Source organism: Sus scrofa, chromosome 14 (assembly GCF_054392235.1).
Source record: "Sus scrofa isolate SSC_HxYL_T2T_F1_AM1 chromosome 14, Sscrofa_HxYL_maternal_Yorkshire_Landrace_v2.0, whole genome shotgun sequence".
Classification (NCBI taxonomy): domain Eukaryota; kingdom Metazoa; phylum Chordata; class Mammalia; order Artiodactyla; family Suidae; genus Sus; species Sus scrofa.
Genome location: NC_139396.1, coordinates 135,655,911 through 135,681,715, shown reverse-complemented (window position 1 = coordinate 135,681,715; position 25,805 = coordinate 135,655,911). Strand labels below are relative to the sequence as shown.

General features: G+C 40.9%; 1 protein-coding gene across 10 annotated transcripts in view; it reads left to right on the top strand.

Annotated features, from left to right (window-relative positions):
* ARMH3 (armadillo like helical domain containing 3) overlaps positions 1–25,805 on the top strand; it is a 195,404-nt gene that overhangs the window by 71,749 nt on the left and 97,850 nt on the right. For 8 of the 10 annotated variants that reach the window (XR_014826797.1, XR_014826798.1, XM_021072731.2 and 5 more), the window contains 3 exons: positions 11,234–11,316; positions 12,334–12,460; positions 20,200–20,275. Coding sequence is in view for 6 of the 10 variants with exons in the window: in XM_021072731.2 (XP_020928390.1) it covers positions 11,234–11,316; positions 12,334–12,460; positions 20,200–20,275 (286 nt within the window). In the remaining 4 variants the exon portion in view is untranslated. Of the gene's footprint in view, positions 1–11,233; positions 11,317–12,333; positions 12,461–13,926; positions 13,997–20,199; positions 20,276–25,805 lie in introns of all 10 variants that reach the window. The other 2 variants (XR_014826799.1, XR_014826800.1) reach the window with 1 other exon arrangement.

Below are 25,805 nucleotides of genomic sequence, written 5' to 3'. Positions count from 1 at the left end.
GGGAGCTTGTTACACTGTAGGTGTTGTCATAGAGGACTGAAAATTTTCAAGAGAAAAGACTGATCTGAGCCATAGGTTTATTTGGCAGTTCTTATATAGATTTAGCTTTGACAGTTTGGCAGCCCCTTCCTGATTTTGGAAAACTGTGCTTTGAAAAAAAAATTTTTGTCCGCTACCTCAACGTGCAGAAATTCCTGGTCAGGGATCAAACCTGAGCCACACCAGTGACAATGCCAAATCTTTAACCCCTAGGCCACCAGGGAACCCCATGTCCTTTGAATTTTTAACTGTCTGCTTTTTTTAGTTTAGTTTCATTTTTAAACTTTTTATTTTGATATAATTATAGACTCACAGGAAGTTGCAAAAATAGTACAGAGAGTTCTTGTACCCTTTACCCAGCTTCCTTCCTCCAAGGGTGACATCTTATATAACTCTACAATATTGCTTCTTTTAGTTTTGAAGAGGGTATCTAGGTGGAAAAGAGCAGTAAACAGCTAGAGTCTATGGGAAAAAGAATTTTGGCAGCTGTTATTGCTGTTTTGTTCTTAGAATTGCTTTTTAAATTGTTCTTCCTCTTCCCCCTAAATTTTCTCTGATTTAGGGGAATGTGTTACAAGATGTGTTCTAGGCTTGATGTGCCTAATTAAGACTGCCCTAACTTCCATGCAAAAATATGGCTGCTCCTTTCTTCTGTGAATAATCAATTCCTCTCAAAGTTAGAATGTTCTGATATAGGGACATTAGAAGGTATTTCTTTCTTTTCATAATTTTGTTATGAAAGATTCTCTACAGCAGTGTACAAAGCCCCAGGACTAAAAAAGAATCCCAGGAATCTCTTTTTTCCTTCAAATCACCACATTTGGCTAAATCCAAAATTTATACTATTTTGAACCTTACTCTCAGAAACTTGGCAGAAGCAAAAGATAAGAATTTCTAACAAGTTTAGCCTGTTAGAGGGAGAAAAAGATTCTCACCTAAAAACCCCTTAAAAGAGTGATAAATCTCTGTGGTTTTTTTTTTTTTTTTTTTTTTTCCTGCACATGAAAGCACTTCCTATCCAGAGAAATGTCAACTCTCGTAGGCCCATTAGCATCTTGTCAACTAAAAGAGGCAGAGGAAGGAGTAGCTGTGCTTTTGTTGCTCTGCCTATACTGGTTGTTTAGGAAAGTATCATTTGGTTTCATTAGGTGTCATCGTTTCCTGGATCTCACGTGAGTAGGACAAGCCTGTTAGTGGTTTTTTTCTCATTTTGGCAGAAAGTAAGTTCTTGGTTCTATATCAGATGGCTCCACTGAGACATGGTCTCATTGACTATTAGATTTCTTTCGGGGTAATTTTGACTATCTTTTTTTTTTTTTTTTTTTTTTTTGACTTTTTAGGGCCATACTTGTAGCATATGGAAGTTCCCAGGCTAGGGGTCCAGTTGGAGCTGCAGCTGCTGGCCTATGCCACAGCCTCAGCAACACGGGATCTGAGCCACATCTGTGACCTACACCACAGCTCAACAACAACACTGGATACTTAACCCACTGAGCAAGCTGAGGGATCGAACCTGCGTCCTCATGGGTAGTAGTCGGGTTTGTTACCCCTGAGCCACGATGGGAACTTGACTCTCTTTTAGGGTGGCAATGTTGGAAGAAATGACCAGTGTTGGTATAGAGCCCTAAAATAATGCAGTGGCTTCTAAGCATGTTTAGTTTGAGGCGACTGCACAGGAATGAGGTGTATGGAATCTTGCATTTCTAAGTTCCATACGGGAACTTTCACATAAAAACTCATTTTCATAATAAAGGAGAGGGTAGGGGGTAACTATGAGGATTGCACTGTCCCTTAGTAAATGAGGAATTGAAAATAGTTGAGAATTTTATTTTCTCTTTTAGCAGATACACTTCAACATCAAGGAAAATGGTAAGACAGATACTAACTTCCATTTAAAGAAAGGATCTGTTCTTTTTTCTGGTTCACCTAGAGGGGTGTGGAGCCTTTAGACAGTGCAGTCTGTTGATGTACTGACTTTTTATTGTGCTAAAATGTACATAATATTAAATTTACCATCTTAACCACTTTTAAATGTATGTTCAGTGGTATTAAATACATTCACACTGTTGGCAGCCATCACCACCATTGTTTCCTACAACTCTTTTCATTGTATAAAACTGAAACTCTTCCTCTTTCCTCCCAGCCCCTGGCAACCTCCATTTTATCGTCTGTCTTTATGATTTTGACTATTCTAAAAGTACCCTATGTAAGTGGAATCATATAGTATTTCTCTTTTTGCCACTGGCTTATTTCACTCATAATGTCCTTAAGAGTCAAAAAATCAGGTTCTCCCCCTTCCTGCAGTTTGCATTTTTTTTTAAATTTTTTGTTTATTGTTTTTGTTTTTTATTATAGGCTCTGTGTTGACAATCAGCCTGAGGTATAAACCTCATATCTTCTTCGGTCTCTTCTCAGTCTGTTCTTGGGCATGTGCAGTCACTCTCTAATTTTTTCTGTATGTGCAGTTGTTTTTGAATCTGTAGCGAGGTGGGTTAGGAATCTTGACTATAGCAGCTCAGGTTGCTGTGGAGGCAGGGTTCAATCTCCAGCCCAGTGCAGTGGGTTAATGGATTCAGTGTTGCTACAGCTGTGGGTGTGGCCATTAAAAAAGAAAGAAAATGAATGCTTTTGCTTTTAATGTCTGGCTCCCGGAAGAGGAAAAGCAAAAAATGAAGGTGGGGAGAAAGAGGTACTGGCGCTTTAAATCTAAAAGTCATTTATCTGGAGGGGGAAGGACTTGCAACAATGAGGGGAAGCACAACAAAAATGGCTGCCCACTTCTTTGCCCTTCTGTGATTAGAAGCAGCGATCAGTGATCAGAAAACAGATCCCCAATATTTGGAAGACAGCCCTTTTTGCCCACCTTAGCTCCCACAAGCTACGTGCACCCTTGCTTCAGAAACAAGTGCACAGCTGCTAACAGAGGCCTGGGGATTGGGGGATTGGTAGCTGCTAATGTGCTAAGAATTGAAATTGACCAAATGAACCAAATTAACCATTCAAGTTTTGGAAGTTGCAAACCGTCATTAGAGTGCAGAGTTCTAAAATAGTTACATCAGACAGATTCTGCCAGTGCAGTTATTGTCTAGGTGGAGAGAGAAATTCCCGTTGTTTCCTACTCTTCCCAGAATCCTCCCACTGGATATACTGACTTTTGTGCTCTTTTCACCTGGAGAGGCTCATAGCACACAACCAAAGCCATTTCATTTTCTCGTTAGATTCACTGTTTCAGTGAGGTGCTTGGGTTTGCACCCAAGCCACCTGTATTCTGAGAAGCCACCTAGTGTATTTTTAAATTATTCTACTGATAAGTGTTGGTTTCTAAGTCCTTCCTGTACCACTTTGCTGATTGACAGTGAGCTTGCTGATTGCTGGCAATGCCCCTAGGTAATTGGTGATTTTGTCCAGAGATGCTAGAATTGGCTAGAGTTTATAGTGCCTCTGGGGTTTAGAGGCATTGGCTTGTTACACTAGTGCTATTTCTAGCCTGTCCTTTGAGTTCTGCTTTTCTTCTAAGCAAGTGAGGTGCTAATATTTTTCTACTATCAGTTACTGTGAAATTATCCATTTCCCCTAATGATTGGGTTTTGACTTGGGATCTGTGACATCTCATACTAGCTCAATGTCGGGCCACAAAATAGGGCCTGGCTGAGTCTTGTCTTTGCTTTCTCTTTCTCTTCGTAGCATGTAGAAGCTGTTCAAACAGACAGCTTTCTCTGACCTGATTCTTTGGAGACATTTATTTGTGCTCTGCTGGAGGCTCTCTGTCTCCTTCCTGTTTTAATCTTATTTAAATGTCATTCACTTGGTTTTGTAATTAAAACTCCCCTTTGCTTCTCTGAGGCAGGCTCTGAGCTACCACTTAATTGTGTCTTCCTTTTGTTGGCTTGTTCCTCATTGCACCTGGTTTACCTCAATGTGGGGAACAGGTTTTAGTTCTGGAGAAATTCCCATAGCCAGTAATTCATTCTACTCTTCTACATGGCAACACAGTTTGCTGCTTGTTACCTTCTTTTCCTCCCCTTGAATTCAAAGCAGGATAGGAAAAAGTCTGGGAGACTTCTCATTGTGTAGGTACATCAATGCTAGGAACAGCTCTGCCAACAATGTTCCTTGTGGAGTAAGGGGGGACCTGTGTAAGGCAGCATGATTCTCAGGTGGATGGGAATTCACTTGGGACTCGGAACCATCAGGGTATGCATTCCTGGCTCAGCTTCCCGGAACCTGCACACTGTCCTTTTTTTTTTTTTTTTTTTTTTTTTGTCTTTTTTTGCTATTTCTTGGGCCGCTCCTGTGGCATATGGAGGGATCCGAGCCGCGTCTGCAACCTACACCACAGCTCCCGGCAGCGCCGGATCGGATCGTTAACCCACTAAGCAAGGGCAGGGACTGAACCCGAAACCTCATGGTTCCTAGTCAGATTTGTTAACCACTGCCCCACGACGGGAACTCCTGCACACTGTCCTTTATTCCACTTGTGTCTACATACAGAATAGTCAGAACTTATGTACATTGCTGCCATATTTAATGCGTGAGAGTCTCCAAGGAAAGGAGCCGAGACTAAAGCTAAATAGGAGCCTGACACTTGCCTCTAGTACTAGAGTCAAGAGAGGCAGCAGTTGCAGCCAATTCGTAGTTTTTGTTTGATTGTTTTTATAGCTGCATTTGCAATATATGGAAGTTCCTAGGCTAGGAGTGGAATTAGAGCGGCAGCTGAGGCCTATGCCACCGCCACGGCAAAACTGGATCCGAGTCGCATCTGCGATCTGTGCTGCAGACGTGCACTGTAGCTTGCAGCAACACTGGATCCTTAACCCATTGAGTGAGGTCAGGGAGCGAACCCACATCCTCATGGAGACTATGTCAGGTCCTTAACCCACTGAATTACAATGGGAACTCCCAATGTGTAGTTCTTGAGAGAGAACCAAGAAACTAAGTTTTCAAAGTGCCTGGTAGAAAAGACTTTCCAGTGAAGGAATAAGTGTGTATGGACCACCCAGTTCCCTACAACTTAAACATTGTATGTGTACTGTAATACCTCAAATAGTGCACTGATATAACTTCTCTATTTTTTTTAATTTTTATTTTTTAGTAGAAATAGAAAAGATTAAGAGTCAAACCCAAAGTCCCCAAGGATTTCCTACAGTATTATTAGTATATCTGACTCTTAAACATTCGAGTGCTGACACCCCCTACCCCTGCTCCCTGACCCCTGTCAAAAATCTGTCTGTAACTTTATACTTGGCCCTTCCTATCCATAGTCTTGCATTTGTGGATTCAACCAACCACTGATTGTGTAGTACTATAGTATGCATTTATTTTAAAAAATCCAAATGGGAGTTCTCTGTGGCTCAGCATGTTAAGGATCTGGCATTGTCACTCTGGTGGCTTGGGTCCCTGTTATGGCGTGCGTTTGATCCCTGGCTGAGGAACTTCCATATGCTGTGGGTATGGACAAAAAGTAATTAAAAAAAAATCCAATTATAGGTGGACATGCACAGTTCAAATTCCTGTTTTTCAAAGGTCAGCTGTTGTTTGGTGTGTTATTAGCTTTGATTATAAACTTTATTATTCTGAAGACTGCCACAGTATTGTCTTGAAGTCTGTCCAGGGTTTTGCTTTGAATTTGCATTCCTGCCCAAGAGTCCATGGCTTTCTGCTGATTGAGTATATTTGGCTTCTTTTTTCCTCATCAAAAGGGAAACACCTTTGTATGTTTGGCTTATACTCAGTACTGTGTACCATGATGTAAATTTCAGCTCATCACTTATACTGCTGATGGATTCCATCAATCTGTTCCTCTGTCAATGGATTCTTGTATTGTTTCCACCTTTTGGCTATTGTGAATAATGCTTTTGTGAACACAGGTGCACATACACTTGAGACCTTACTTTCAACTTCTTGTTTTTGAGAGTGTTCAGGTTAAAGTGTCCTAGGTCAGGAGTGAAATCCTGATACATTTGCAAGAGAGATGGACTTGAACTTACAGGATTTTCCTATTGGTCACTTGGATATTTGAGGGCCTGGCTAGTGGTGTTCTGATTAAAGTTATGGTTTTGGGTGGCAAATATAGGTATTGGCCCTGGATAGCTTGCTCCCCCAACCTCAACAAATGTTTCTTTAATTGAAGTTTGGGAAGAACCAGTACAGTTTCATAGACCTCAGCAGGGGGAGTTTATGGACCTTCTTCCTGGTATGTTGCCCTTAATGCAATTTAGCTTCAACCAACTGTGTGGCTTTGGGTTACTTATTTAATCCTTTTGAATTTCAATTTTGTCATAATGTAATTTGAGGCGAATAATACCTATTTCATTGGATAGTTAATAGGACACGGGTTTGATCCCTGGCCTTGCTCAGTGGGTTAAGGATCCAGTGTTGCCATGAGCTGTGGTGTAGGTCACAGATGCACCTTGGATCCAGCATTGTTGTGGCTGTGGCATAGGCTGGCTGCTTCAGGTCTGATTCGACCCCTAGCCCGAAACCTACATATGCCAAGGGTGTGGCCCTAAAAAGACAAATAAAAAAGAAAGTATCCTGCCCCTCTTATCTTCACAATGACTACAACATGTATTGTACTTGATACCAATCACTTATAGACATTACTAATTAACAATACTATGTTTATACAACCAACCCATTATCTTTTGTAGTTATTTTAACTCTTCTCTCTGTGTACTGTTAATTTGTGACTGTCCTTGGAATAGTTTGGCCGGTCATGTGCCCATATGGTACCAAGTGGATAAGTGGATCAAGGGCAGTTTTCTAAAAATGTGTGTGTGTGTGTGAAGAGTGGTGAGCCAGGAGCCAGCAAGCATGAGGTCTTTGCTACTTGTGTGTTGGCACTGAGATCCTGAGAACCAGTTATCTGCTGCCCTTGAGCCTGCCCCTGGCCTAAGACTATTCTCTGGCCTGTGATTAAATCCTGTTTGTAGTGCTATACTGAAATAGCTTATGAGTAAGCCTGGCTATTAATTGTTTATACTCATGATTTTTGTTTCAGTTCTGATTTTCCATAAATAAAGGAGATTTTGGCTCCCTTTGAAGTCCAGATTCTATATTCCATATTCGATCATATTCCACATAATTTGAAAGAAGCAACCCTAAGTAAGAGAAATAGGAACAGTTTAGTTGACATTTATTGCTGTTATTTTTAAAAGATACTAGAGAGGAAGAAGAAACAGAAAGGGAGATAGAGGTTTGTGAAAGTTGAGATTTAAAGAAGAGATAAGGCGTTCCCATTGTGATAGCAGAAACAAATCTGACTAGGAACTGTGAGGTTGCAGGTTCGATCCTTGGCCTCAGTCAGTGAGTTAAAGATCTGGTGTTGCCATGAGCCATGGTGTAAGTCGCAGATGTGGCTTGGATCTGGCGTTGTTGTGGCTGTGTGTAGGCTGGTGGCTGCAGCTCTGATTAAACCCCTAGCCTACGAACCTTCATATGCTGTGGGTGCAATCCTAAAAAGGACAAAAGACAAAAATAAATAAATAAATAAAATAAAAAAGAGAGATAAGAGCAGATATAGAAGGCCTGCTGAGGCGGTTTATGCTGAGAAAAGCTCCTGAGAGCTTTTTAGTGTTGAGACTAAGTAGAAGAAAGGTAATGATGAGATATTAAACATCTGTACTTGGAGTTCCCACTGTGGTGCAATGGGTTAAGAATCGGGTTCAACCTCTGGCCGGGGAACTTCCATATGACTTGGGTGTGGCTGTAAAAAAAACAAAACAGGAGTTCCCGTCGTGGCGCAGTGGTTAACGAATCCGACTAGGAACCATGAGGTTGTGGGTTCGATCCCTGCCCTTGCTCAGTGGGTTAAGGATCCGGCGTTGCCGTGAGCTGTGGTGTAGGTTGTAGACGTGGCTCAGATCCCGAGTTGCTATGGTTCTGGCATAGGCTGGCAGCTACAGCTCCGATTAGACCCCTAGCCTGGGAAACTCCATATGCCGCGGGAGCGGCCCAAGAAATAGCAAAAAGACAAAAAACAAAAAACAAAAAAAAACCAAACCAAAACAAAACAAAACAAAAATAAGGGAGTTCCTGTTGTGATTCAAAAGTAACAACTATCGTCCATGAGGACGCAGGTTGGACCTCTGGCCTCGCTCAGTTGCCATGAGCAGTGGTGTAGGTTGCAGACAAGGCTTGAAGCTGGCGTTGCTATTGCTGTGGTGTAGGCCAGCAGCTGTAGCTCCGATTTGACTCCTAGCATGGTGTTGCGGGTGTGGCCCTAAAAAGACAAAAGACAAAAACAAAAAACCCATCTGTACTCTAATAAGTAGCTGAGGACCAAAAGAAGGTGACCAAATATGTGAAAATAACCTTGGAGTAGCCAGTAGGTGGGGAAAGTTATAAACCACACAGAGTCTAGACAAGTGTTGGTAACAATATAGTCAGCAAGTTGAAGGGTACCATTTATATGTAAGCTTCCTTCCTGTTAACATTTGACTGTATCTGGCCCCTTTATTTGTTTAATCTTATCTTAATGGAATGGTAGAATGAACACTAAATAGGAGACCAGGTTCTAGTTCCTGCTTAGTCACTAACTAGTTGGAATGGTGGTGGTCATGGTGGGATGTTTTTGAATCCATAAATAAGGGAATTGGATTAAATGGGCCCTTAGGTCCATTAGCTCGAAAACTCTGTAATTGGCTTGTTGAAGCCTCACAGACTTTGAACTCCCATCATATTGGGTCAGAGGATAGAAGACAATGTGTGTGCTGTGTGTATAGCCCCCAGAAAAATTGATAGAATGAGTGTGAAGTTGGAGCCAGATATTGGAGGAAAAAAAGCACTGTTTTATGGGATATTTAGGGCATTCCCTCTTGAAGAGGAATTGTGGTCCTTGTTGTCAGTAGCTTGTGGGAGCCAATTTTAAGGTTGCTTTGTTCATTTTAGCTGCCTATTAAATTTCCTCTGGAGAATGATGACTTCCAGGGAAGAAAACCCTGGCTTTTTCAGAGGGTAGGGAGGTCTGACCTGAATTGTCAGGGTCAGAATGCAGGTTTCCCCTGACACTGACTCTCAGAATATTGCAGTGCTGGACTCCCCTTATCAATACTATTCGGCTCTGCTGATGTCTGTGGCACTTGGGACACAAGCCACCTCTTGGCCTGTGCCAGAACTGCTCTCTCCCTCCCCTCAGATTTATCACTTTGTCATCCCTGACTCTGAATCCCAGAGATCAAGATTAGTTGTAGTCCAGCAGAGGAGCAATAAATCATTGCTCTCATTTCTTTCCTCCAGGTTTTCTGCCCCTTAATTACCACATAACCACTGCTGAGGCTGCGTCTTTGTGCTATATGTGCCGGGGACAAAAGCCCTTGTTGACTGGATGTGCAAAAGCAGCTTTGTCTCTAGCCATTATGTTTTGCTTACTGCCACACGTGTTACCCATCCTTTTCTCCTGTCTCCTGTGAGTTTATAGAGTCTTATTGTCAGGTGATGTATCCATTAACAGGGCTTATCTAAACTCAGGTTAAGGGTTGGAGTGGGCAGCCCTCACTCATTAAAGAGAGAGATCTGGGCTGGGTTAGTCATTTTTATGTGGATTTTCGCTAGTCTCCTTCATTCTCTGAGCTCCTGGTAGGAGCTAAGCAGGTTGTGTGATCCAGAACGAGCTCCCATGGAGCTTTTCTGGGGTCCAGTCCAATAGATCACTTGTTAACAGACAACATCAAAAGGGCCAGCTGCCTGTCATTTGCCTTTGCATTATGAAACCTCAGAGAACTTGAGTCAGGGTGGAGAGTTTATAAATGAGGATAGTGTAGATTCTGGCTTTAGAAACAGAATGTAGACAAGCTCTTGAACTTTGCCTTGCCTGCTGTTTCTTTACTATACCTGTGCTTTTAGAGGATTGAGAGTAAGGGGTGTTGTGTGGCAGGCAAGTGTCTGGAGAGACTTACTTGTACTCATCATTTCCTGCTGTTTCAAATAAAAACTCACGTCTCTTTTCTAAGCGTGGTAAACTTCACAGAAAGTCAGACAGCATGGGAGAATGAACTTCTTTGCCAGCAAAGAAGCAGATATGGTCTTAGGAAAGAAGAGGTCAAGCCTTTTTTGTGTCTGTGGGAGTAGGGAGGGTTGAAGGGGAGAAGACAAAGGGACCATCAATTACTTGCAGCTTCTGAATCCCTTCTTTATAGTTCCCCATGAAGCAGGGAAGATAGGTACAGGGACAGTAGTCATGATGGGTACAGAATTTATTTTACGGTCTTGGATAAAAGAGTATAAGGCAACTGGTCATTTATTTTATGTGTAATATTTGTTTGCACACATGTCTGCACTATTAACCTAGGAACTTGGCAGTCAATAACCGAGATTGCTTAGGTTTTAGCACTCTCTGTCCTCATTAAAAATTACCAGGCAGAGAGCAGACCTCTTCAGTAATTGTTGTCACAGTCTAGAGAGGACAGAGCAAGCTACACTTTTGTTGGAGTAGTTAGAACATTTAAGGGCCTTTTTTAAATTTCATGAGCTCTCTTCTTATCCAGAGCTAAGGCAGTAGGTTTTACAGTATAGCTGGCACATCTGTTTGACCAGTTAGAATTGAAAAATGTCCTTCTTAGCTATAATATTTGAAACAGATACATAGCCAAAACTTGATGATGTGGGATGTAGCAGCCTAGGGTGAAAAGGGGACACTCCTTATTTTGACCAATAAACCGATCAAATTTGGTGAGGAAATGACTGTGCGGGAGTAAATTTGGAACACTAAAATGCCTGTTTTACAGTCAGATTTTTGTGCTTAATTTCTATTTAAGAAGTGGCAAAAAGTAACTTTTTAGTAACTTTTAATTGGCAGATAAACAGAAGGTCAATGCTTTCTTCAAATACACCTACTTTGGCTGCTTTGAAAATCCTTAGGGAGTTCCTAGTGTGGCTCAGCAAATTAAGGACTGGACGTTGTCTCCATGAACATGCAGTTTCGATCCCTGGCCTCGCTAAGGGGGTTAAGGATCTGGCGTTACTGCAAGCTGCGATGTAGCTCTGATTTGACCCCTAGCCTGGGAACTTCCATATGCCGAAGGTGTGGCAGTAAAAAGAAAAAAAAAGTCCTTAATAGCTGTGATATACTCATTCTAACCCGGCCTGAATTTCTCTGGAGCTAGTCTACTTTCATTGTTTTCATTTAACTTTATTGATTATGCTTTGAATGTCTTATTGATGCCTTTCTTTTTTTTTTTTTTTTTTCTCTTTTAAGCCTTGATAAATTTGCTGAAGTTCCTTATGTCAAATGAGACTGTACTTTTGGCCAAACACAACATTTTTACATTAGCCCTTATGGTGAGTAGCAAAAAAATACTTATTTTTTTTCAGAAGCCATGCCCTAAGGCAGAAGTGGGCTGAGTTGAGACAGGGGCTGGTGTTCACAAGTGATTAAGCCTTGGGGGAACCAGGCCTTTATTTTTCCCTGTAGATCAGAATCTCTATACGGGTGTTCCCCACCTTCACCTATGTCTTTAAAGAACCTGGGACTCTTTCATAAGAGCGTATTGGCTGGTAGGAGGAAGGTGCAGGTCAGATATCTGTGTGTGAATAGTAAACCTTGGTCCCAGTTGAGAAACTCTATTAGACGACTATAGACTATTTGTTGGTACATAGCAAAACCTCTAGAGATGTCCCAGCCAGGTGAGTGGTTCCATCATGGCTGCACTTGGTTTCTGAGGGACATTCCAGATGCCTCCTTATCTGACTGGTTATTTAGGGTAGAAGGAGGGCATTTTGCCTTCTGACTGTCTTCTTAGGATGGTCCCAGTATGTTCATAAATGTTTAATATGTAGGGAGTTCCTGTTGTGGCACAGTGGGAATGACCCCCAACTAGTATCCATGAGGATGTGGGTTCGATCCTTGGCCTCAATTAGTGTGTCAGGGATCCGGTGTTTGCAGTGAGCTTGGTGTAGGTCGCAGATACGGTTTGGATCCTGTGTTGCTGTGGCTGTGGTATAGGCTGGCAGCTGTAGCTCCTATTGGACCCCTAGCCTGGGAACTTCCATGTGCCACAGGTGCAGCCTTAAAAAACAAACAAACAAAAAAAAAAGCATAGGTAATACTAAAAAGTAGAAAATAATTAGAAAATGTTGAGAGTTTTATTAATACAATTAATGTAATGTATTGAATTGTAAGTTTATATGAGTTAATTTTTAATAATGACTTTGTTTAATAACGAGCTCACAAAATTTCTCAAAATTTAACAGTTAGCTCTTGAAAGACAGTAAAAGCTGGCTATAGCACACCGCTGATAATACCCTTTTGGTCTTCATAGTGTGATGCCTGTATGTGGGCTTTTGCTTCTTTTTTAGATTGTGAACCTATTTAATATGTTTATCACATACGGCGATACATTCCTGCCCACTCCCAGCAGCTATGATGAACTCTACTATGAGATTATCCGCATGCACCAGAGCTTTGACAACCTCTACTCCATGGGTAAGCTGTCTTCTTTTCATTCCTCTCCCCCCATCAGTTGTGATTTTTGGCATATGAAAGGAAAAGACTACAAAAGATTCTCCTCTAGTTGCTTGATGACCTTGCTTGGCACAGAATTATAGTAGTCTCCTTTTCTCAGGCAATAGGAAGGTATATGTGGACTTCTTTGCCTTCAGAAACTCAGAATTCATCTCATTCGCAGCTGGTTAGCAGCCCTGTAGCCCTCTATTGAGTTTGTGAAAGAGAGAGAATAGGGGGGCTTGTGGATTCAGTAAATGCCAGTGAGAGGGGAGTGAAAGTGATTGGGAGTTGATAGCAGCAAATAGAAGAGTTTGGATCCCAAAGGAACATTGTGTGATTTGAGAAGGTACAGGGTTTTAAGGAGTTTTAATGTACCTATGTATTTTTAGCGTAACTTACAAGAGGAAGTGCGCATTAGATAAAAATCTTTCCTGCAAACTTTTTGGTGATTGGCTCACTGAAAATTTTCTCTGTAGCCATAATGGGTATAATTTGGTTCTGACAGAAGTCATGTATCCCAGTAATTTTGAATGAAGAGTCTAGTCAAAGTTACCTAAGTGTGATAGGTCTGAAAGATTTCTTTTTCTTTTCTTTTCTTTTTTTCTTTTCTTTTTACAGCTGTATATGTGGCATGTGGAAGTTCCTGGAGCTAGTGGTCAAATCAGAGCTGCAGCTGCTGGCCTGTGCCAGAGCCACAGCCACAGCAAAGCCAGATCCCAGCCACATCTGTGACCTACACGGCAGCTTGTGGCAGTACCAGAACCATAACCCACTGAGTGAAGCCAGGAATTGAACATGCATCCTCACAGACGCTATGTCAGATTCTTAACCTGCTGAGCCACAATGGGAACTCCCAGGAAAGATTTCTTTAGATTGCACAGAAACAGAAAACCACTCAATAAAGCTGTCTATTAAAAAAAAGCTCTAGCCTTTTAGCTTTATTGGGATGTAATTGATACATAATAAACTGTACTCATTTAAAGTATACAGTTTTTGATAAGTTTTGATATTTGTATGTTCATGGAGCTGTCATTACAATCAAGGTCATGTATGTATCCATTCCCTCCCCAAAACTTCCTTGTGTCCTTTTATATTCCTTTTACTACCTCTATCCCTAACCCCCTATCCTTGGGCAATTACTGATCTGCTTTCTATCACTGTTGATTTGTTTACTTGATTCCTTTTGATGGGACTGTTTGTGAAAAGTCCATCTTCTGTTTGGGACTCCTGTATCATAAGAAAAGTAGAGGGGATTTGGAACAAATACCAGGATAAAGAGTAGAGGCAAACAGTGGAACAGAAGGATTGCCTAGGAGGAAAAAGTGTTTTTTTCTATTTTTTTGTTTTCTTATTCTCAGTGTAATAGCTTTAATATCAGGCCAGCTCCCCTCACAACAGCAGACTCTCATGATGTCACATCAAGACACATGTCTCTCTTTTTTTAGGAGCTAGGAAGTCTTCCATGAGAACCCTCTAGCAAACTTCCCATTGGCAGAATGTGCTCAGTGTACACTGGTATGGTTTGCATCTACCTGGCTTTACCAATGTCCTTGTTTTCAAGAATATCTAATTTTCCAAGGTTAAAGAGCTGCCCCAGAAGATTTAGCACCCATTAATAAATGAATAAAGATGTCTTTCAGGGAGGGAAAGAAAGAGAGTTGGAGCAGGGGAGATATTTTAATAGAAATTTGACTTACCTGCTCAACTGGCCCATGTACACAATCAAATGAGGTAAACACTTATAGCTACAGCAAGAAGGTAAGAGAGGATATCTGGGAATGCTCAAATTTCCCAAGGGAATTACAATGTTAATCTGAAAAGCACAATTAGGAAAGTGAAAATTTCACTAAGTGAAATACAGCAGATAATGGGAGATAGCATGTTTCAGTGCTCTCTGTTTTGTGTAAAGTATGATGAAACTTCTGGTGGGAAAAATATTAAAAAAAAAATTTTAATGGAAGTTCCTGGGCCAAGGATTGAATCCGAGCTGCAGCTGCAACTTATGCCATAGGTGGAGCAAGTCGGATCCTTAGACCTACTGCTCTGGGCTGGGATTGGATATGCGCCTCTGCTGTGACCTGAGCTGCTGCAGTCAGATTCCCAACCCACTGCACCACAGTGGGAACTCCAACATCAGTTCAGTTTTCAAAGCCTTTTCTGTGCTGCTTTGGATCTTGTTCACACATGTACCACTCGGGTTAGCTAGAGACTCAGACTCTAAATGTCATTTCAGTTTTTCGTGTTTTTTTTTCTTTTTTGGCCACACCCACAGCATGTGGAAATTCCCGGGCTGGGGATCAAACCTGAGCCACAGCAGCGATAATGCTAGATTCTTAACCTGCTGAGCCACCAGGGAACTCCTCAGTTTAGTTTTTAATAGTTTTGCTTTACTATTTCGTATTTGTTCTGTGCTTGCTCAGCTCAGAGGTAAGCCTGAGAATGACAGCTTTCATATGCAGAATTAGGGGAATACTTTCTTTTGGTCTGTCCTCTACATTCTCTGAGCAGCAGAAGCCTCTTTTCCTGGTTTCTATCTACAGAAAGAAGGGATTTCTGTTGAAGTTTTAGCCATCTACCCAGCTCTTTCATCATGTATCCCTGTGACTATCTGGATATTGAGGCAAACCTGCAAGAGAAAATAGGAAAAAAGAAAGCCTGAAAACCCACTTTTGTGGTTCTTTCTCCAAGTTTTGGCTCCCCTCTATAATCCATCTGCTTTTGTTTAATTTTCAAAGCCCTCAGGTCTTTATATACTTTATACAGGATTCTTGGCTGTAATCAACAGGAGAGAGAGGCTTACTCTGCCACACCGGAAGTAGAATCTCACCTTCATTTGTATTTATATTTTTTCTTTTCTTCTTCTTCTTTTTTTTTTTTTTTTTTTTTTTTTTTTTGCTTTTTAGGGCTGTATTTGAGGCATATGGAAGTTCCCAGGCTAGGGGTCAAATCAGAGCTGCAGCCAGCCTATGCCACAGCCATAGCAATGCCAGATCCAAGCCGCATCTGCAGCCTATGCTACAGCTTACAGTAATGCTGGATCCTTAACCCACTGAACCCACTGAGCCACAGCATGATCTCCTGTGCCATATTTTAGATTCTACATATAAGTGATATTTGTCTTTCTCTGTATGACTTACTTCACTTAGTACGATAATCTCTAGTTACATCGTGTTGCTGCGAATGGCATTATTTCATTCTTTTTCGTGGTTGAGTAATATTCCATTGTATATATGTACCGTATCTTAATCCATTTATCTATTGATGGACATTTAGGTTGTTTTCATGTCTTGGCCATTGCGAATAGTGCTGCTATGAAGGTAGGGGTGCAGGGGTGCATGTATCTTTTTGTCCCAGGAGTGGGATTGCTGGATCATGTGGTAATTCTATTTTTAGTTTTTTAAGGAACGAAATTTCATACTGTTTTCTATAGTGATTGTACCAACATACATTCCCACCAACAGTGTGGGAAGTTTCCTTACCTTCACTTTTTTTTTTTTTTTTTTTTTTTTTTGGCCACACCTGCAGCACGTAGAAGTTCCTGGGCCAGGGATTGAATCTGTGCCACAGGTGCAGCCTGCACCATAGCTGCAACAGTGCTGATCTTTAATCCACTGCACCACAAGGGAACTTCCTCTCACCTTCAGTTTTTTTTTCTTTTTTTTTTTGGACATACGCAAGGCATATGGAAGTTCGTGGGCCTGGGATCAAATCTGAGCCACAGCTGTGATTTACTGGATCCTTAACCCACTGCACCACATGAGGAACTCCAAGAACAACTTTTATTATGGGCTAATTTGGCTTCATTACTTATGCAGTTCCTATCTGCAGACTCTACATGATGACCCATTTATTAATAGATCTTTCCACTCTAGCTGGTGGAAACAGTATTTCATTTGTGGTGCCCTCTGTGAGCTCCACAGTTTCTTACCTTTTCCAGTAGTTCTTTGCCTCCAGCCTTGGGGAGTTTTCTCTTCCCTATGTGGGAATCAGTTCTGAGCAAAAGATGTAAAAGGACCCCTCTGCAAATTCCAGAGCTCCCTGTCAAACTCCCTCCTCTCCAGTACTCTGCCCCAGAAATCCTAGATGCCTTGGCTTCTCAAGTTGCTGATCTCTGTCTTGGCTTGGCAGACTTCCAGATTCTCTTTAGGTTCCTGCTTTCTGCACTGTAGGTTAGAAACTATTCCATATAGTCAGGTGGGGTAATCACAGGGCTCACTTGGTTTGTTTTCCTTATTCAGGGATTACCTGTTGTCCAATGTCTGACAACTGTTGTTTCGTATGTTTCGTCTGGTTTTGTTTAAGATAGGAGAGTTAATTATGTTTCATTACTCCATCATGGCTAGAGGAGAAGGGCTGAGACATTTTTGTTAAAGGCACACATTTAATATTCCTATGTCATTAGTTTCCTGCAGCGATGTCCACTGAATAGGAAGGACCTCAAAAGGAGCTGCCTTGAACTATAAATGATGCCATATTTTGAAGTGTTTTTCATTAAAAAATAAATTACCAATCCTAAAGAAAAAGCAAGGTGAAAATATTTTTTTTTTACAGTATCTCCTTTCTAGTATGACCACTGTTTTCTTTTCTTTCTTTCTTTTTCTTTTCTTTTCTTTCTTTTTTTTTTTTTTTTTTTTTTTTTTGTCTTTTTAGAGTTGCACCCAAGGCATATGGAAGTTCCCAGGCTAGAGGTGGAATCGGAGCTGCAAATGCCAGCCTACACCACAGCCACAGCAACATGGGATCTGAGCCTTGTCTACTGTGACCTCCACCTGAACTTGTGGCAATGCCAGATCCTTCAACCTACTGAGCAAGGCCAGGGATTGAACCGTCATCCTCATGGATACTAGTTAGATTCCTTTTTTTTTTGGTCTTTTTACTGCCACACCCATGGCCAATGGAAGCTCCCAGGTTAGAGGTCAAACTGGAGCTGTGTCTGCCAGCCTACATCACAGCCACAGCAACTCTAGATCTGAGCCACATCCAAGACCTACATGACAGCTCATGGCAACGCTGGATCCTTAACCCACTGAGCGAGGCCAGGGATCGAACCCGAGTCCTTATGGATACTAGTCAGGTTCGTTACTGCTGAGCCACAACTGGAACTCTACTAGTTGGATTCTTAACCAGCTGAGCCACAACAGGAACTCTGTGATCACTGTTTTCATAGAGTCATACTCTTCTACATGTATGCATAGATTTACATAGTTGTAATCATGTTATCCTGTTATGTGTTCTTTTTAAACTATCGGAATATTTTCCTGTTTTTTGTAGTTTTCTTAAGTCTCTCTCTCTCTCTTATTTGCATGGTATGGATGTAGTTTATTTAACCACTCTTTCTTTTCATGGAAATTATGGCTGTTTACAGTTTTCACTATTACTTAAATCTCTCTTTTTTAATGGCTGCATAGTATGCTATTTTTGTGTACCATAGTTTACTACATAAATGATAACCTTAGCTTGAGCTTTTAGGGCATTTTGAGATAATTTTGTGTTTAAATTTTTGCGAACTTAAAAAAGAATGTGAAAGCCTATATGGCGTTTCCAAAGAAAATGCAATGATGAGGTCATCTGGGTGCTGTTTATTAAGGAACGGAAGTGACGGGATGCTGACAGAGAAATAATCCATGGGCAGAGTAAACTACCTCTGAGATAAGAAGAAGAAAATTTAGCTCAGTTCTGTAAATGTTAGGTCCTCATCAGAGAATTTATGATTTAGGAGGGTCTAGTAGAAGACAAACACATCTAAACACTGAAGCACACTGAAGCAGTTTTGTTCATTACATGAATAAATTTGTGCCTTCATTGTGTAACACCTGAATTCAGACTGTAAAGCTCTAACTCGGAACTCTACCAAGTTCCCTTGAAGTAAATCTTGTAAATTAGAAAAGCAGCACTCTGATAATAGGTTTCCATCTTCTCTTTCATAAAATTTTATAAAACTTTATAAAAATGAGGTATTGCTAGAACAGAAGCAGAGCATCCGGATGTGTTTTCTTTCCCTGTTACAACCAGAGGCCCTCTCTTTGGCGAACTGCTTCTGTTGCTCTTGCTAGAGGAATACTGGTCAGGAGTAGGTAGTGATGATACTCAGATGTAAAGTTCCTATGCAGATTGGTCACCCATGTCTTTTTTTTAGTTGAAATTTTATTTTTTATTTTTAAATTTTCATTTTTTTGTAATTAAAAAATTTTTTTGGCTGCACAGTTCTTTTTGTCTTTTTGCCTTTTCTAGGGGCGCTCCTGTGGCATATGGAGGTTCCCAGGCTAGGGGTCTAATCGGAGCTGTAGCCACCGGCCTATATCACAGCCACAGCAATGTGGGATCCAAGCCGCACCTGCGACCTACACCCACCACAGCTCACGGCAGCACCGGATCCTTAACCCACTAAGCAAGGCCAGGGATCGAACCCTCAACCTCCTGGTTCCTAATCGGATTTGTTAACCACTGAGCCACGATGGGAACTCCTTGGCTACACATTTCTTAATGTTAGTTAAGCTCTGACTTCCTTTGGGAAAGTGTTGGATGCATTCTTTTATTCGGAAGACAGACTATTTAACACTTGCTAACACTTATATATAGCATTTACTATGTGCCAGATACTGATCTAAGGCTTTATATATATATTAACTTATTTGATTTTTCACAATAATCTTTTCATGTAAGTATTGCTTTTATTCTCTAGTAAGTGACAGGGGCTGGACTTGGACCCTGTCAGTTGGCCTCAGAGTTCATACTCTTTAACTACTCACTGTGTAAGTACAAGCTATAGAGTCATTCCCTCCAGGTTTAGATTCCAGCCATATTACAACTCTGAATGAGCTCAATCAATTAACTGCTTGTTTCCTCTGAGTCTCAGTTTCCTCATGTGTATACTGTTTTGCATGTAATCTTTGTCCAGCTTCTGGCACACAGTAAACTCTCTGCATGTTTAGCTCATATTAGTTATTCATTCATTAAAAATGTATTCTTGGAGTGCCCACCATATACTTGTTCTTTCAAGGAGCACTTGCACTTGTTTGTCTAAAATAGCATAGGTGCTGTAATATGTGGGCCTGAAGCTCATAGCTAGTAGAGGATATGAGGATCTCTAGTTCCATGATCCTTCCTGCTGTGAGTAAGTGTGGAAGAGAGACTTTGGCCAGAGAAGGGAAGAATATTCCTGTGGATTCCTCTTGCAGGTCACACAGTTAAGTCAGAGGAGTTAGAACAGGGTACTCCTTGATTGAAACATGACTGTCCTCTATCTGACAAGGTTACTTGTCCTGTTTGACCCAGCTTAGACTTTTAGGAGAAAGATATACTGTATATGGAGTGGGAGGGTTACTTACGTAGCTGGCCAGTTCCGGTAAAGTAGCCCCAGCCATTAGAGAAGTGACAAACATGGCAGTCAGCTTACCCTTATATCACTATCCCAGTGTAGACTTTAAATGAATGCAGAAACTAAGTATGGAAATCTGTTAGTGGAGAGAGGGGAACCAAGGCAGAGGAGGAGTAGAATATTTTGATAGAAAGTGGAAAAAAAAGGAAACAATTTGTGGTAAAGATGGTTGAGAATAAACCCTTATATTTATCTCTAGGATGAGGATGTCTTAAATAGAAGATTGGCACGGGCTCCATTCGGTTATTCTAGTAGTGATATTCTGAGATATGTTTTTGTTCCTCATATTTGTGTTTTATACCAGGGGTCTGACACAGCTTTATTCTTTCCTTCTTTGCAGTCCTGAGGCTTTCTACCAATGCAGGCCAGTGGAAAGAAGCAGCTAGCAAGGTGACCCATGCATTGGTTAATATCAGGTAAGGAATGAGGATTTATCTCTTTCAGAGTTCCTTGGCTCATCCTGAGGTTTACTGTACCTTTCTAAATGGAGTGTGTTGAACACCACTGCTATTTTAAGCCCTGATGTCTGTAGGAGTGGAAGAAATTGTCGTATTTGATCAAGAAAAGCAGGAGTGCATGCGACTTTCATTTTGTCATATTGAAATAGCTCACAGTGTTTGCTGTTCTGTGAATTTTCTTACCAAGAGATGGCTGCAAGCCCTTTTCAGGCATCTTTGTTGCCAAAGTGTTTTCTGTGTATAGGCCATCGGAAAGCTTTTCTCCAGAAGTTTTTTCTGCCGTTCTCTATGAGTTCAATGAATGACTCATGGGGATCTGGAACTTTGACGTTTTGCTTTACATGGCTATTTCTATTTGTGGTAAATAGAGCCAAATGGAGCTCATGGGGCTAAGTCATTTTAGGTTTCTTATGAAACAGCAAGGCAATTATAGAGTGCTGTATGTACTGGATAAAATTGAGTCAGATGTGGAGTTGGTTTATGGTCTTGAGGAAATGGCACACACTCACAGGAGTGAGCTATTTGTAAATGGAGAGAATGTACTTCAGTATTTATGAAACCTAAAGCTGACTTTTCTTATATTCCTTGTTCCCTTTGTGCCTATCATTTCTCATTTTCTCAACAGTTATTAAATTGTTCTTGCAAACAATTGAAAAATTAACATTGAGTAGAAGAGGCAAACCCAACAGATGGAGAGACTTGATTTAGCTCCAGATGCAAGCCTTGCCAGACATTCTCAGTAATAGTAATGCACATTTACAACTTGGTATAGATTCTATTTTGTGACAGAGCTGGGATTCAGTGTTTGTTTCTATGTCTTTCTTTTCTTGCCCTTTTTTTTTTTCAAGGTAAAATATCCTGTCCCTGCAGTGATTTACTACAGTGTTTGGCACATCTGGGAACAAAAGGAAAAGTGTGAAATGTGTGTGTTGGGAGGGCTGGGATGAGCGACCATGAGGGTGAAATGTGCTAACAAGATTGTATTGAAGGTATTGAAGGTTGATCTGCCTTGCCTGACCCCAGAGACATTTTGCAGCAAACCCAGTTTTATAAATCTAACAAATAAATGCATATCTGCACCTAGCAAATAAACCAGATACTGTAGTAAGGCCTTATGATAAATGTGATTTTCTGTAAGAATCAGGAATTACAAACTGCCTTCTCCTTAATATCCCTTTGTGACCCAAGGGCAATATGAGAAATGTGGGTGTTTGAAAGGAACACCAGATTCTGGGCTACAGTATGAAGTTCATGTGGGTATAATTTATATTGTGTTTATTTATTCATATATTTACTTAGACTTTCAGGCAGCTCCTTTTCATCTGGGGCTTGTTTCCTTGATCACAATCCTTTATGCTTGCTTTATCTCCTACTTTGCTGCTTTTCCTTTCATTGGCTTCTGGCTTGGTGGTTGTTGTTATTCTTCCCAAGGGCCATCAAACAGCTGATTTAAGCTATTGGCTTGTCCTTTTTCTGAATAGCCCAGAAAGGACTGGGCTGAGCTTTGAGCAGATGCCCATAACTGTGACCTCTTCCTTCTCTCTGTATGTCTTTGTCAGGCCTAATTCATGTTCATTCCTCGAACTTTTTTGATGAACTTGCTGCAGAGAATGATTACATCATCTTCACTGTTGCTAATGAATTAGACTTGGAATATATGTCAAAAGTGTCAAAGATCTAGTCAGTTTTTTCAAGAGATTACTGGAAAGATGTCTTTGAATGTCACTTATCACACTAAGGCCAGATCAGGGGAAAATACTGGTGATACTAAGTATGCAAAGGTTTACTTTTTTTCCTTTTTAATATTTGTTTTCACCTAATAAGTGCTAAAGTTTCTGTTGCTCTTTTATAAACTGCTGTCTTCTTTAATCATCAAACTCTATAGAGTATACATAAACTTAAAAAATATATATACTTTTTACCAATGAGGAATGAGTCTTAAAGATAATTGAATTGCAGAAAGTCCCATAATTGTTGTGTGGCAAAGCTGAGAATTAATCATAGATCTTCTAACTCCCAAGTCAAGGGCTTTTTCTTTTATCTCCTACACCTCCTGTAGTGTTGCATCAAAGGTTACTATAAACAGAAAACTCAGCATGATGTATTGAAAGGACCGTGAGCTTGGAAATTTGAGTTAGGGAAACTAGGTTTTTAATTTTTGCCTCTACTACTTAATGTGTGAAGAGCAAGTTATTTAGCTTCTTCTCTGGACCTCTTTCTACTATTTATAAAGTGGAGATCCTGATTATATCAACTCTTTTACAGGGAAGTGGTTGTGAAGATTATATGATGTATGTGAAAGTGCTTAGTAAAGTATGAAATACTGGTCATTTCATTTAGCACAATGTGTTTAAGTTTCATCCCTGTTGTAGCATGTGTCAGAATTTTCTTCCTTTTTAGGCAGATATTCCATTGTATGTATATGCCACTTTTGTAGGTCTTTTTTTTTTTTTTTTTTCCTTTCTTTCCTCTTCTCTTCTTTTGTGATTTGATGACTATGTTTCGTGTCATGTTTGGATTGCTTTTTCTTTTTGTGTGTGTATCTATTGTAGATTTTTGGTTTGCAGTTACCATGAGATTTTGATATAGCAGCTGGTCTTTTTTAAAATTTTTTTATTTTTTTTGTCTTTCTCCCATTTCTTGGGCTGCTCCTGTGGCATATGGAGGTTCCCAGGCTAGGGGTCGAATTGGAGCTGTAGCCACCGGCCTACGCCACAGCCACAGCAACCCGGGGATCCGAGCCACATCTGCAGCCTACACCACAGCTCACGGCAACGCCAGATCCCTAACCCACTGAGCAAGGGCAGGAATCGAACCTGCAACCTCATGGTTCCTAGTCGGATTCGTTAACCACTGAGCCACAACAGGAACTCCAGCAGCTGGTCTTTTAATTTCAAACGCATTTTCAGTATCCTGCATTTGTATTCTTCTCATGATTGCTAGTGTAGATATCATAGTTGTGCATGAATGATTTCCTACCTTTTACTGTGTGTTAGCCTTTACCAATCAGCTTTCCCATTCATAATTTCTTGTTTCTAGTTTTACCTTTTCTTTTCCGCCTAGAGAAGTTCCATTAGTATTTGTCGTAAAACTGGTTTGGTGGTGCTGAATTCTATAGCTTTTGCTTGTCTGTAAAGCTTTTCATTTCTCTGTTAAATCTGAAAGAGACCTTTGCTAGGTAGAGTATTCTTTCTTATAGATTTTTCCCTTTCATCACTTTAAATATCTGGTGCCACTCCCTCTAGCCAGCAGAGTTTCTGTTGACAAATTAGCTGACAACCTTATGGGATTCCCTTGTATGTTATTTGTTGCTTTTAATATTTTCTCATTGTTTTTGTTGTCAGTTTGATTAGTATATGTCTTGATGTGTTCTTCCTTTGGTTTATCCTGTATGGAATTCTCTGCACTTCCTGGACTTGAGTGTTTCCTTTTTCATGTTAGGGAAATTTTTGGCTATTATCTGATTCAAATATTTTCTCAGGACCTTTCTCTCTTTCTTCTCCTTCTGGAACTTCTGTGATGTGAGTGTTGGTACATTTAATGTTGTTCCAGAGGTCTCTTGGGCTGTCCTTATTTCTTTTCATTCTTTTTTCTTTATTCTGTTCTGCAGCTGTGATTTCCAAGTCTATCTTCCAGCTCATTTATTCATAAGAATGAATAAATGCATCATTTATTCTGCCATTAATTTCTTCTAGTGTATTTTTCATTTCAGTTATTGTGCTGTTCATCTGTTCTTTAAATTTTCTTTTTCGTTGTAAAATATTTCTTGTATCTTCTTGATCTGTGCCTCCATTCTTTTTCTGAGATCTTGAATCATCTTACTATCATTACTCTGAATTCTTTTTCATGTAGATTGCCAATCTCCACTTCACTTAGTTCATCTAGAGTTGTATCTTGTTCCTTTGTCTGGAACATACTTCTCTGCTGTCTCATTTTGTCTAACTTTCTGTTTTTGTGGTCTCTGTTCTGCAGGCTGCAAGATTGTCACTCCTCTTGCTTCTGATGTCTGCCCCCTGATGGGTGAGGTTGCTCAAGGGGCTTGTGCAGGCTTCCTGGTAGGAGAGACTGGTGCCTGCCCACTGGTGGATGGAGCTGAGTCTTGTCCCCTCTGGTGGGCAGGGCTGTGTTAAGGGCTGTGTTCAGAGGCAGCTGTTGGCTCAAGATGACTTTAGGTAGCCTGTCTACTAATGGGTGGGGCCACATTTCTACCCTGTTGATTTTTTGGCCTGAGGCATTCCAGCAGTGGAGCCTCAGGCCGTTGGGTGGGATCAGGTCTTGGTGGCAACCTCCAGGAAAGTTCATGCCAATGAATATTCCCCAGGGCCTCTGCCAACGGTGTTCTTGCCCCCACAGTGAGCCAAAACTGACCCCTGCCTCCCCAGGAGACCCTCCAAGACCTGCAAGTAGGTCTGGCCCAGGTTCCTATAAAGTCACTGCTTTACCTTTGGACCTAGGGCACATGAAACCTTGTGTGCACCCTTCAAGAGTGGGGTCTCTGTTTCCCCCAGTCCTATGAAGCTCCTGTACTCAAGCCCTGCTAGCCTTCAAAGCCAAATTCTCTGGGGTCTCTTCCTCCAATTAAGAGTGGAGTCTCTGTTAACCCCAATCCTATGGAGTTCCTGCTCTGGGGGCTCTTCCTCTCAATGCCAGACCCCCAGGCTGGGGAGCCTGACATTGGGCTCAGAACTTTCATTCTTGTGGGAGAACTTCTGTGACAATTATTTTCCAGTTTGTGGGTTACCCACCTAGTGAGTATGGGATTTGATTATATCATGAAAGCGCCCCTCCTACTGTCTCATCGTGGCTTCTTCTTTGTCTTTGGATGTAAAATACCTTTTTTGGTAGGTTCCAGGTTTTTTTGTCAGTGGTTGTTCAGCAGTTGTGATTTTGGTCTTTTCATGAGAGGAGGTGAGCTCAAGTCCTCCTACTTTGCCATCTTCTTTCCTCTGTATATGCCAGGTTTGTTTATCCATTCATTCATTGATGAAACCCAAGTGGGTTGCTTCCACCTTTTGTTGTGTTTTTGGTTATTTGGTGTACAAATATCTGTTCAGTTCCTGCTTGCACTTCTTTTGGGCATATACCCAGAAGTGGAATTAATGGATTGTGTGATAATTCTGTTTAATCTTTTAAGGAATTGCCATCCGTTTCTCAGGTTTAGCATTTTGACCTTCCTTAGAATGTTTCCTAAGTATGTCTTCATTTATCCCTTCTATAAATGCCAAGGTGTTTCCCTTAGCGTTAAAAGATGTTTTGATTTTCTTTGCGGGTAAGCTTCCATGTTTTGAATAAAGCTCCAAGGAGTATTCTTTTCTCCAAATTAGTATTCTCTTAGCTGAGGGCAAAAAGTGCTATGCCTAAGAAGTTTGCATTCCACTGAGCCATTAGTAATAAGTGCTGCCTTGTGCTCCTTAGATTTGTTCCTTTCCTCTTGTGTTGTAAGAGTCATGGCCCTATTAACTTTGGGTAGTTTAGAAAACAGGAGACT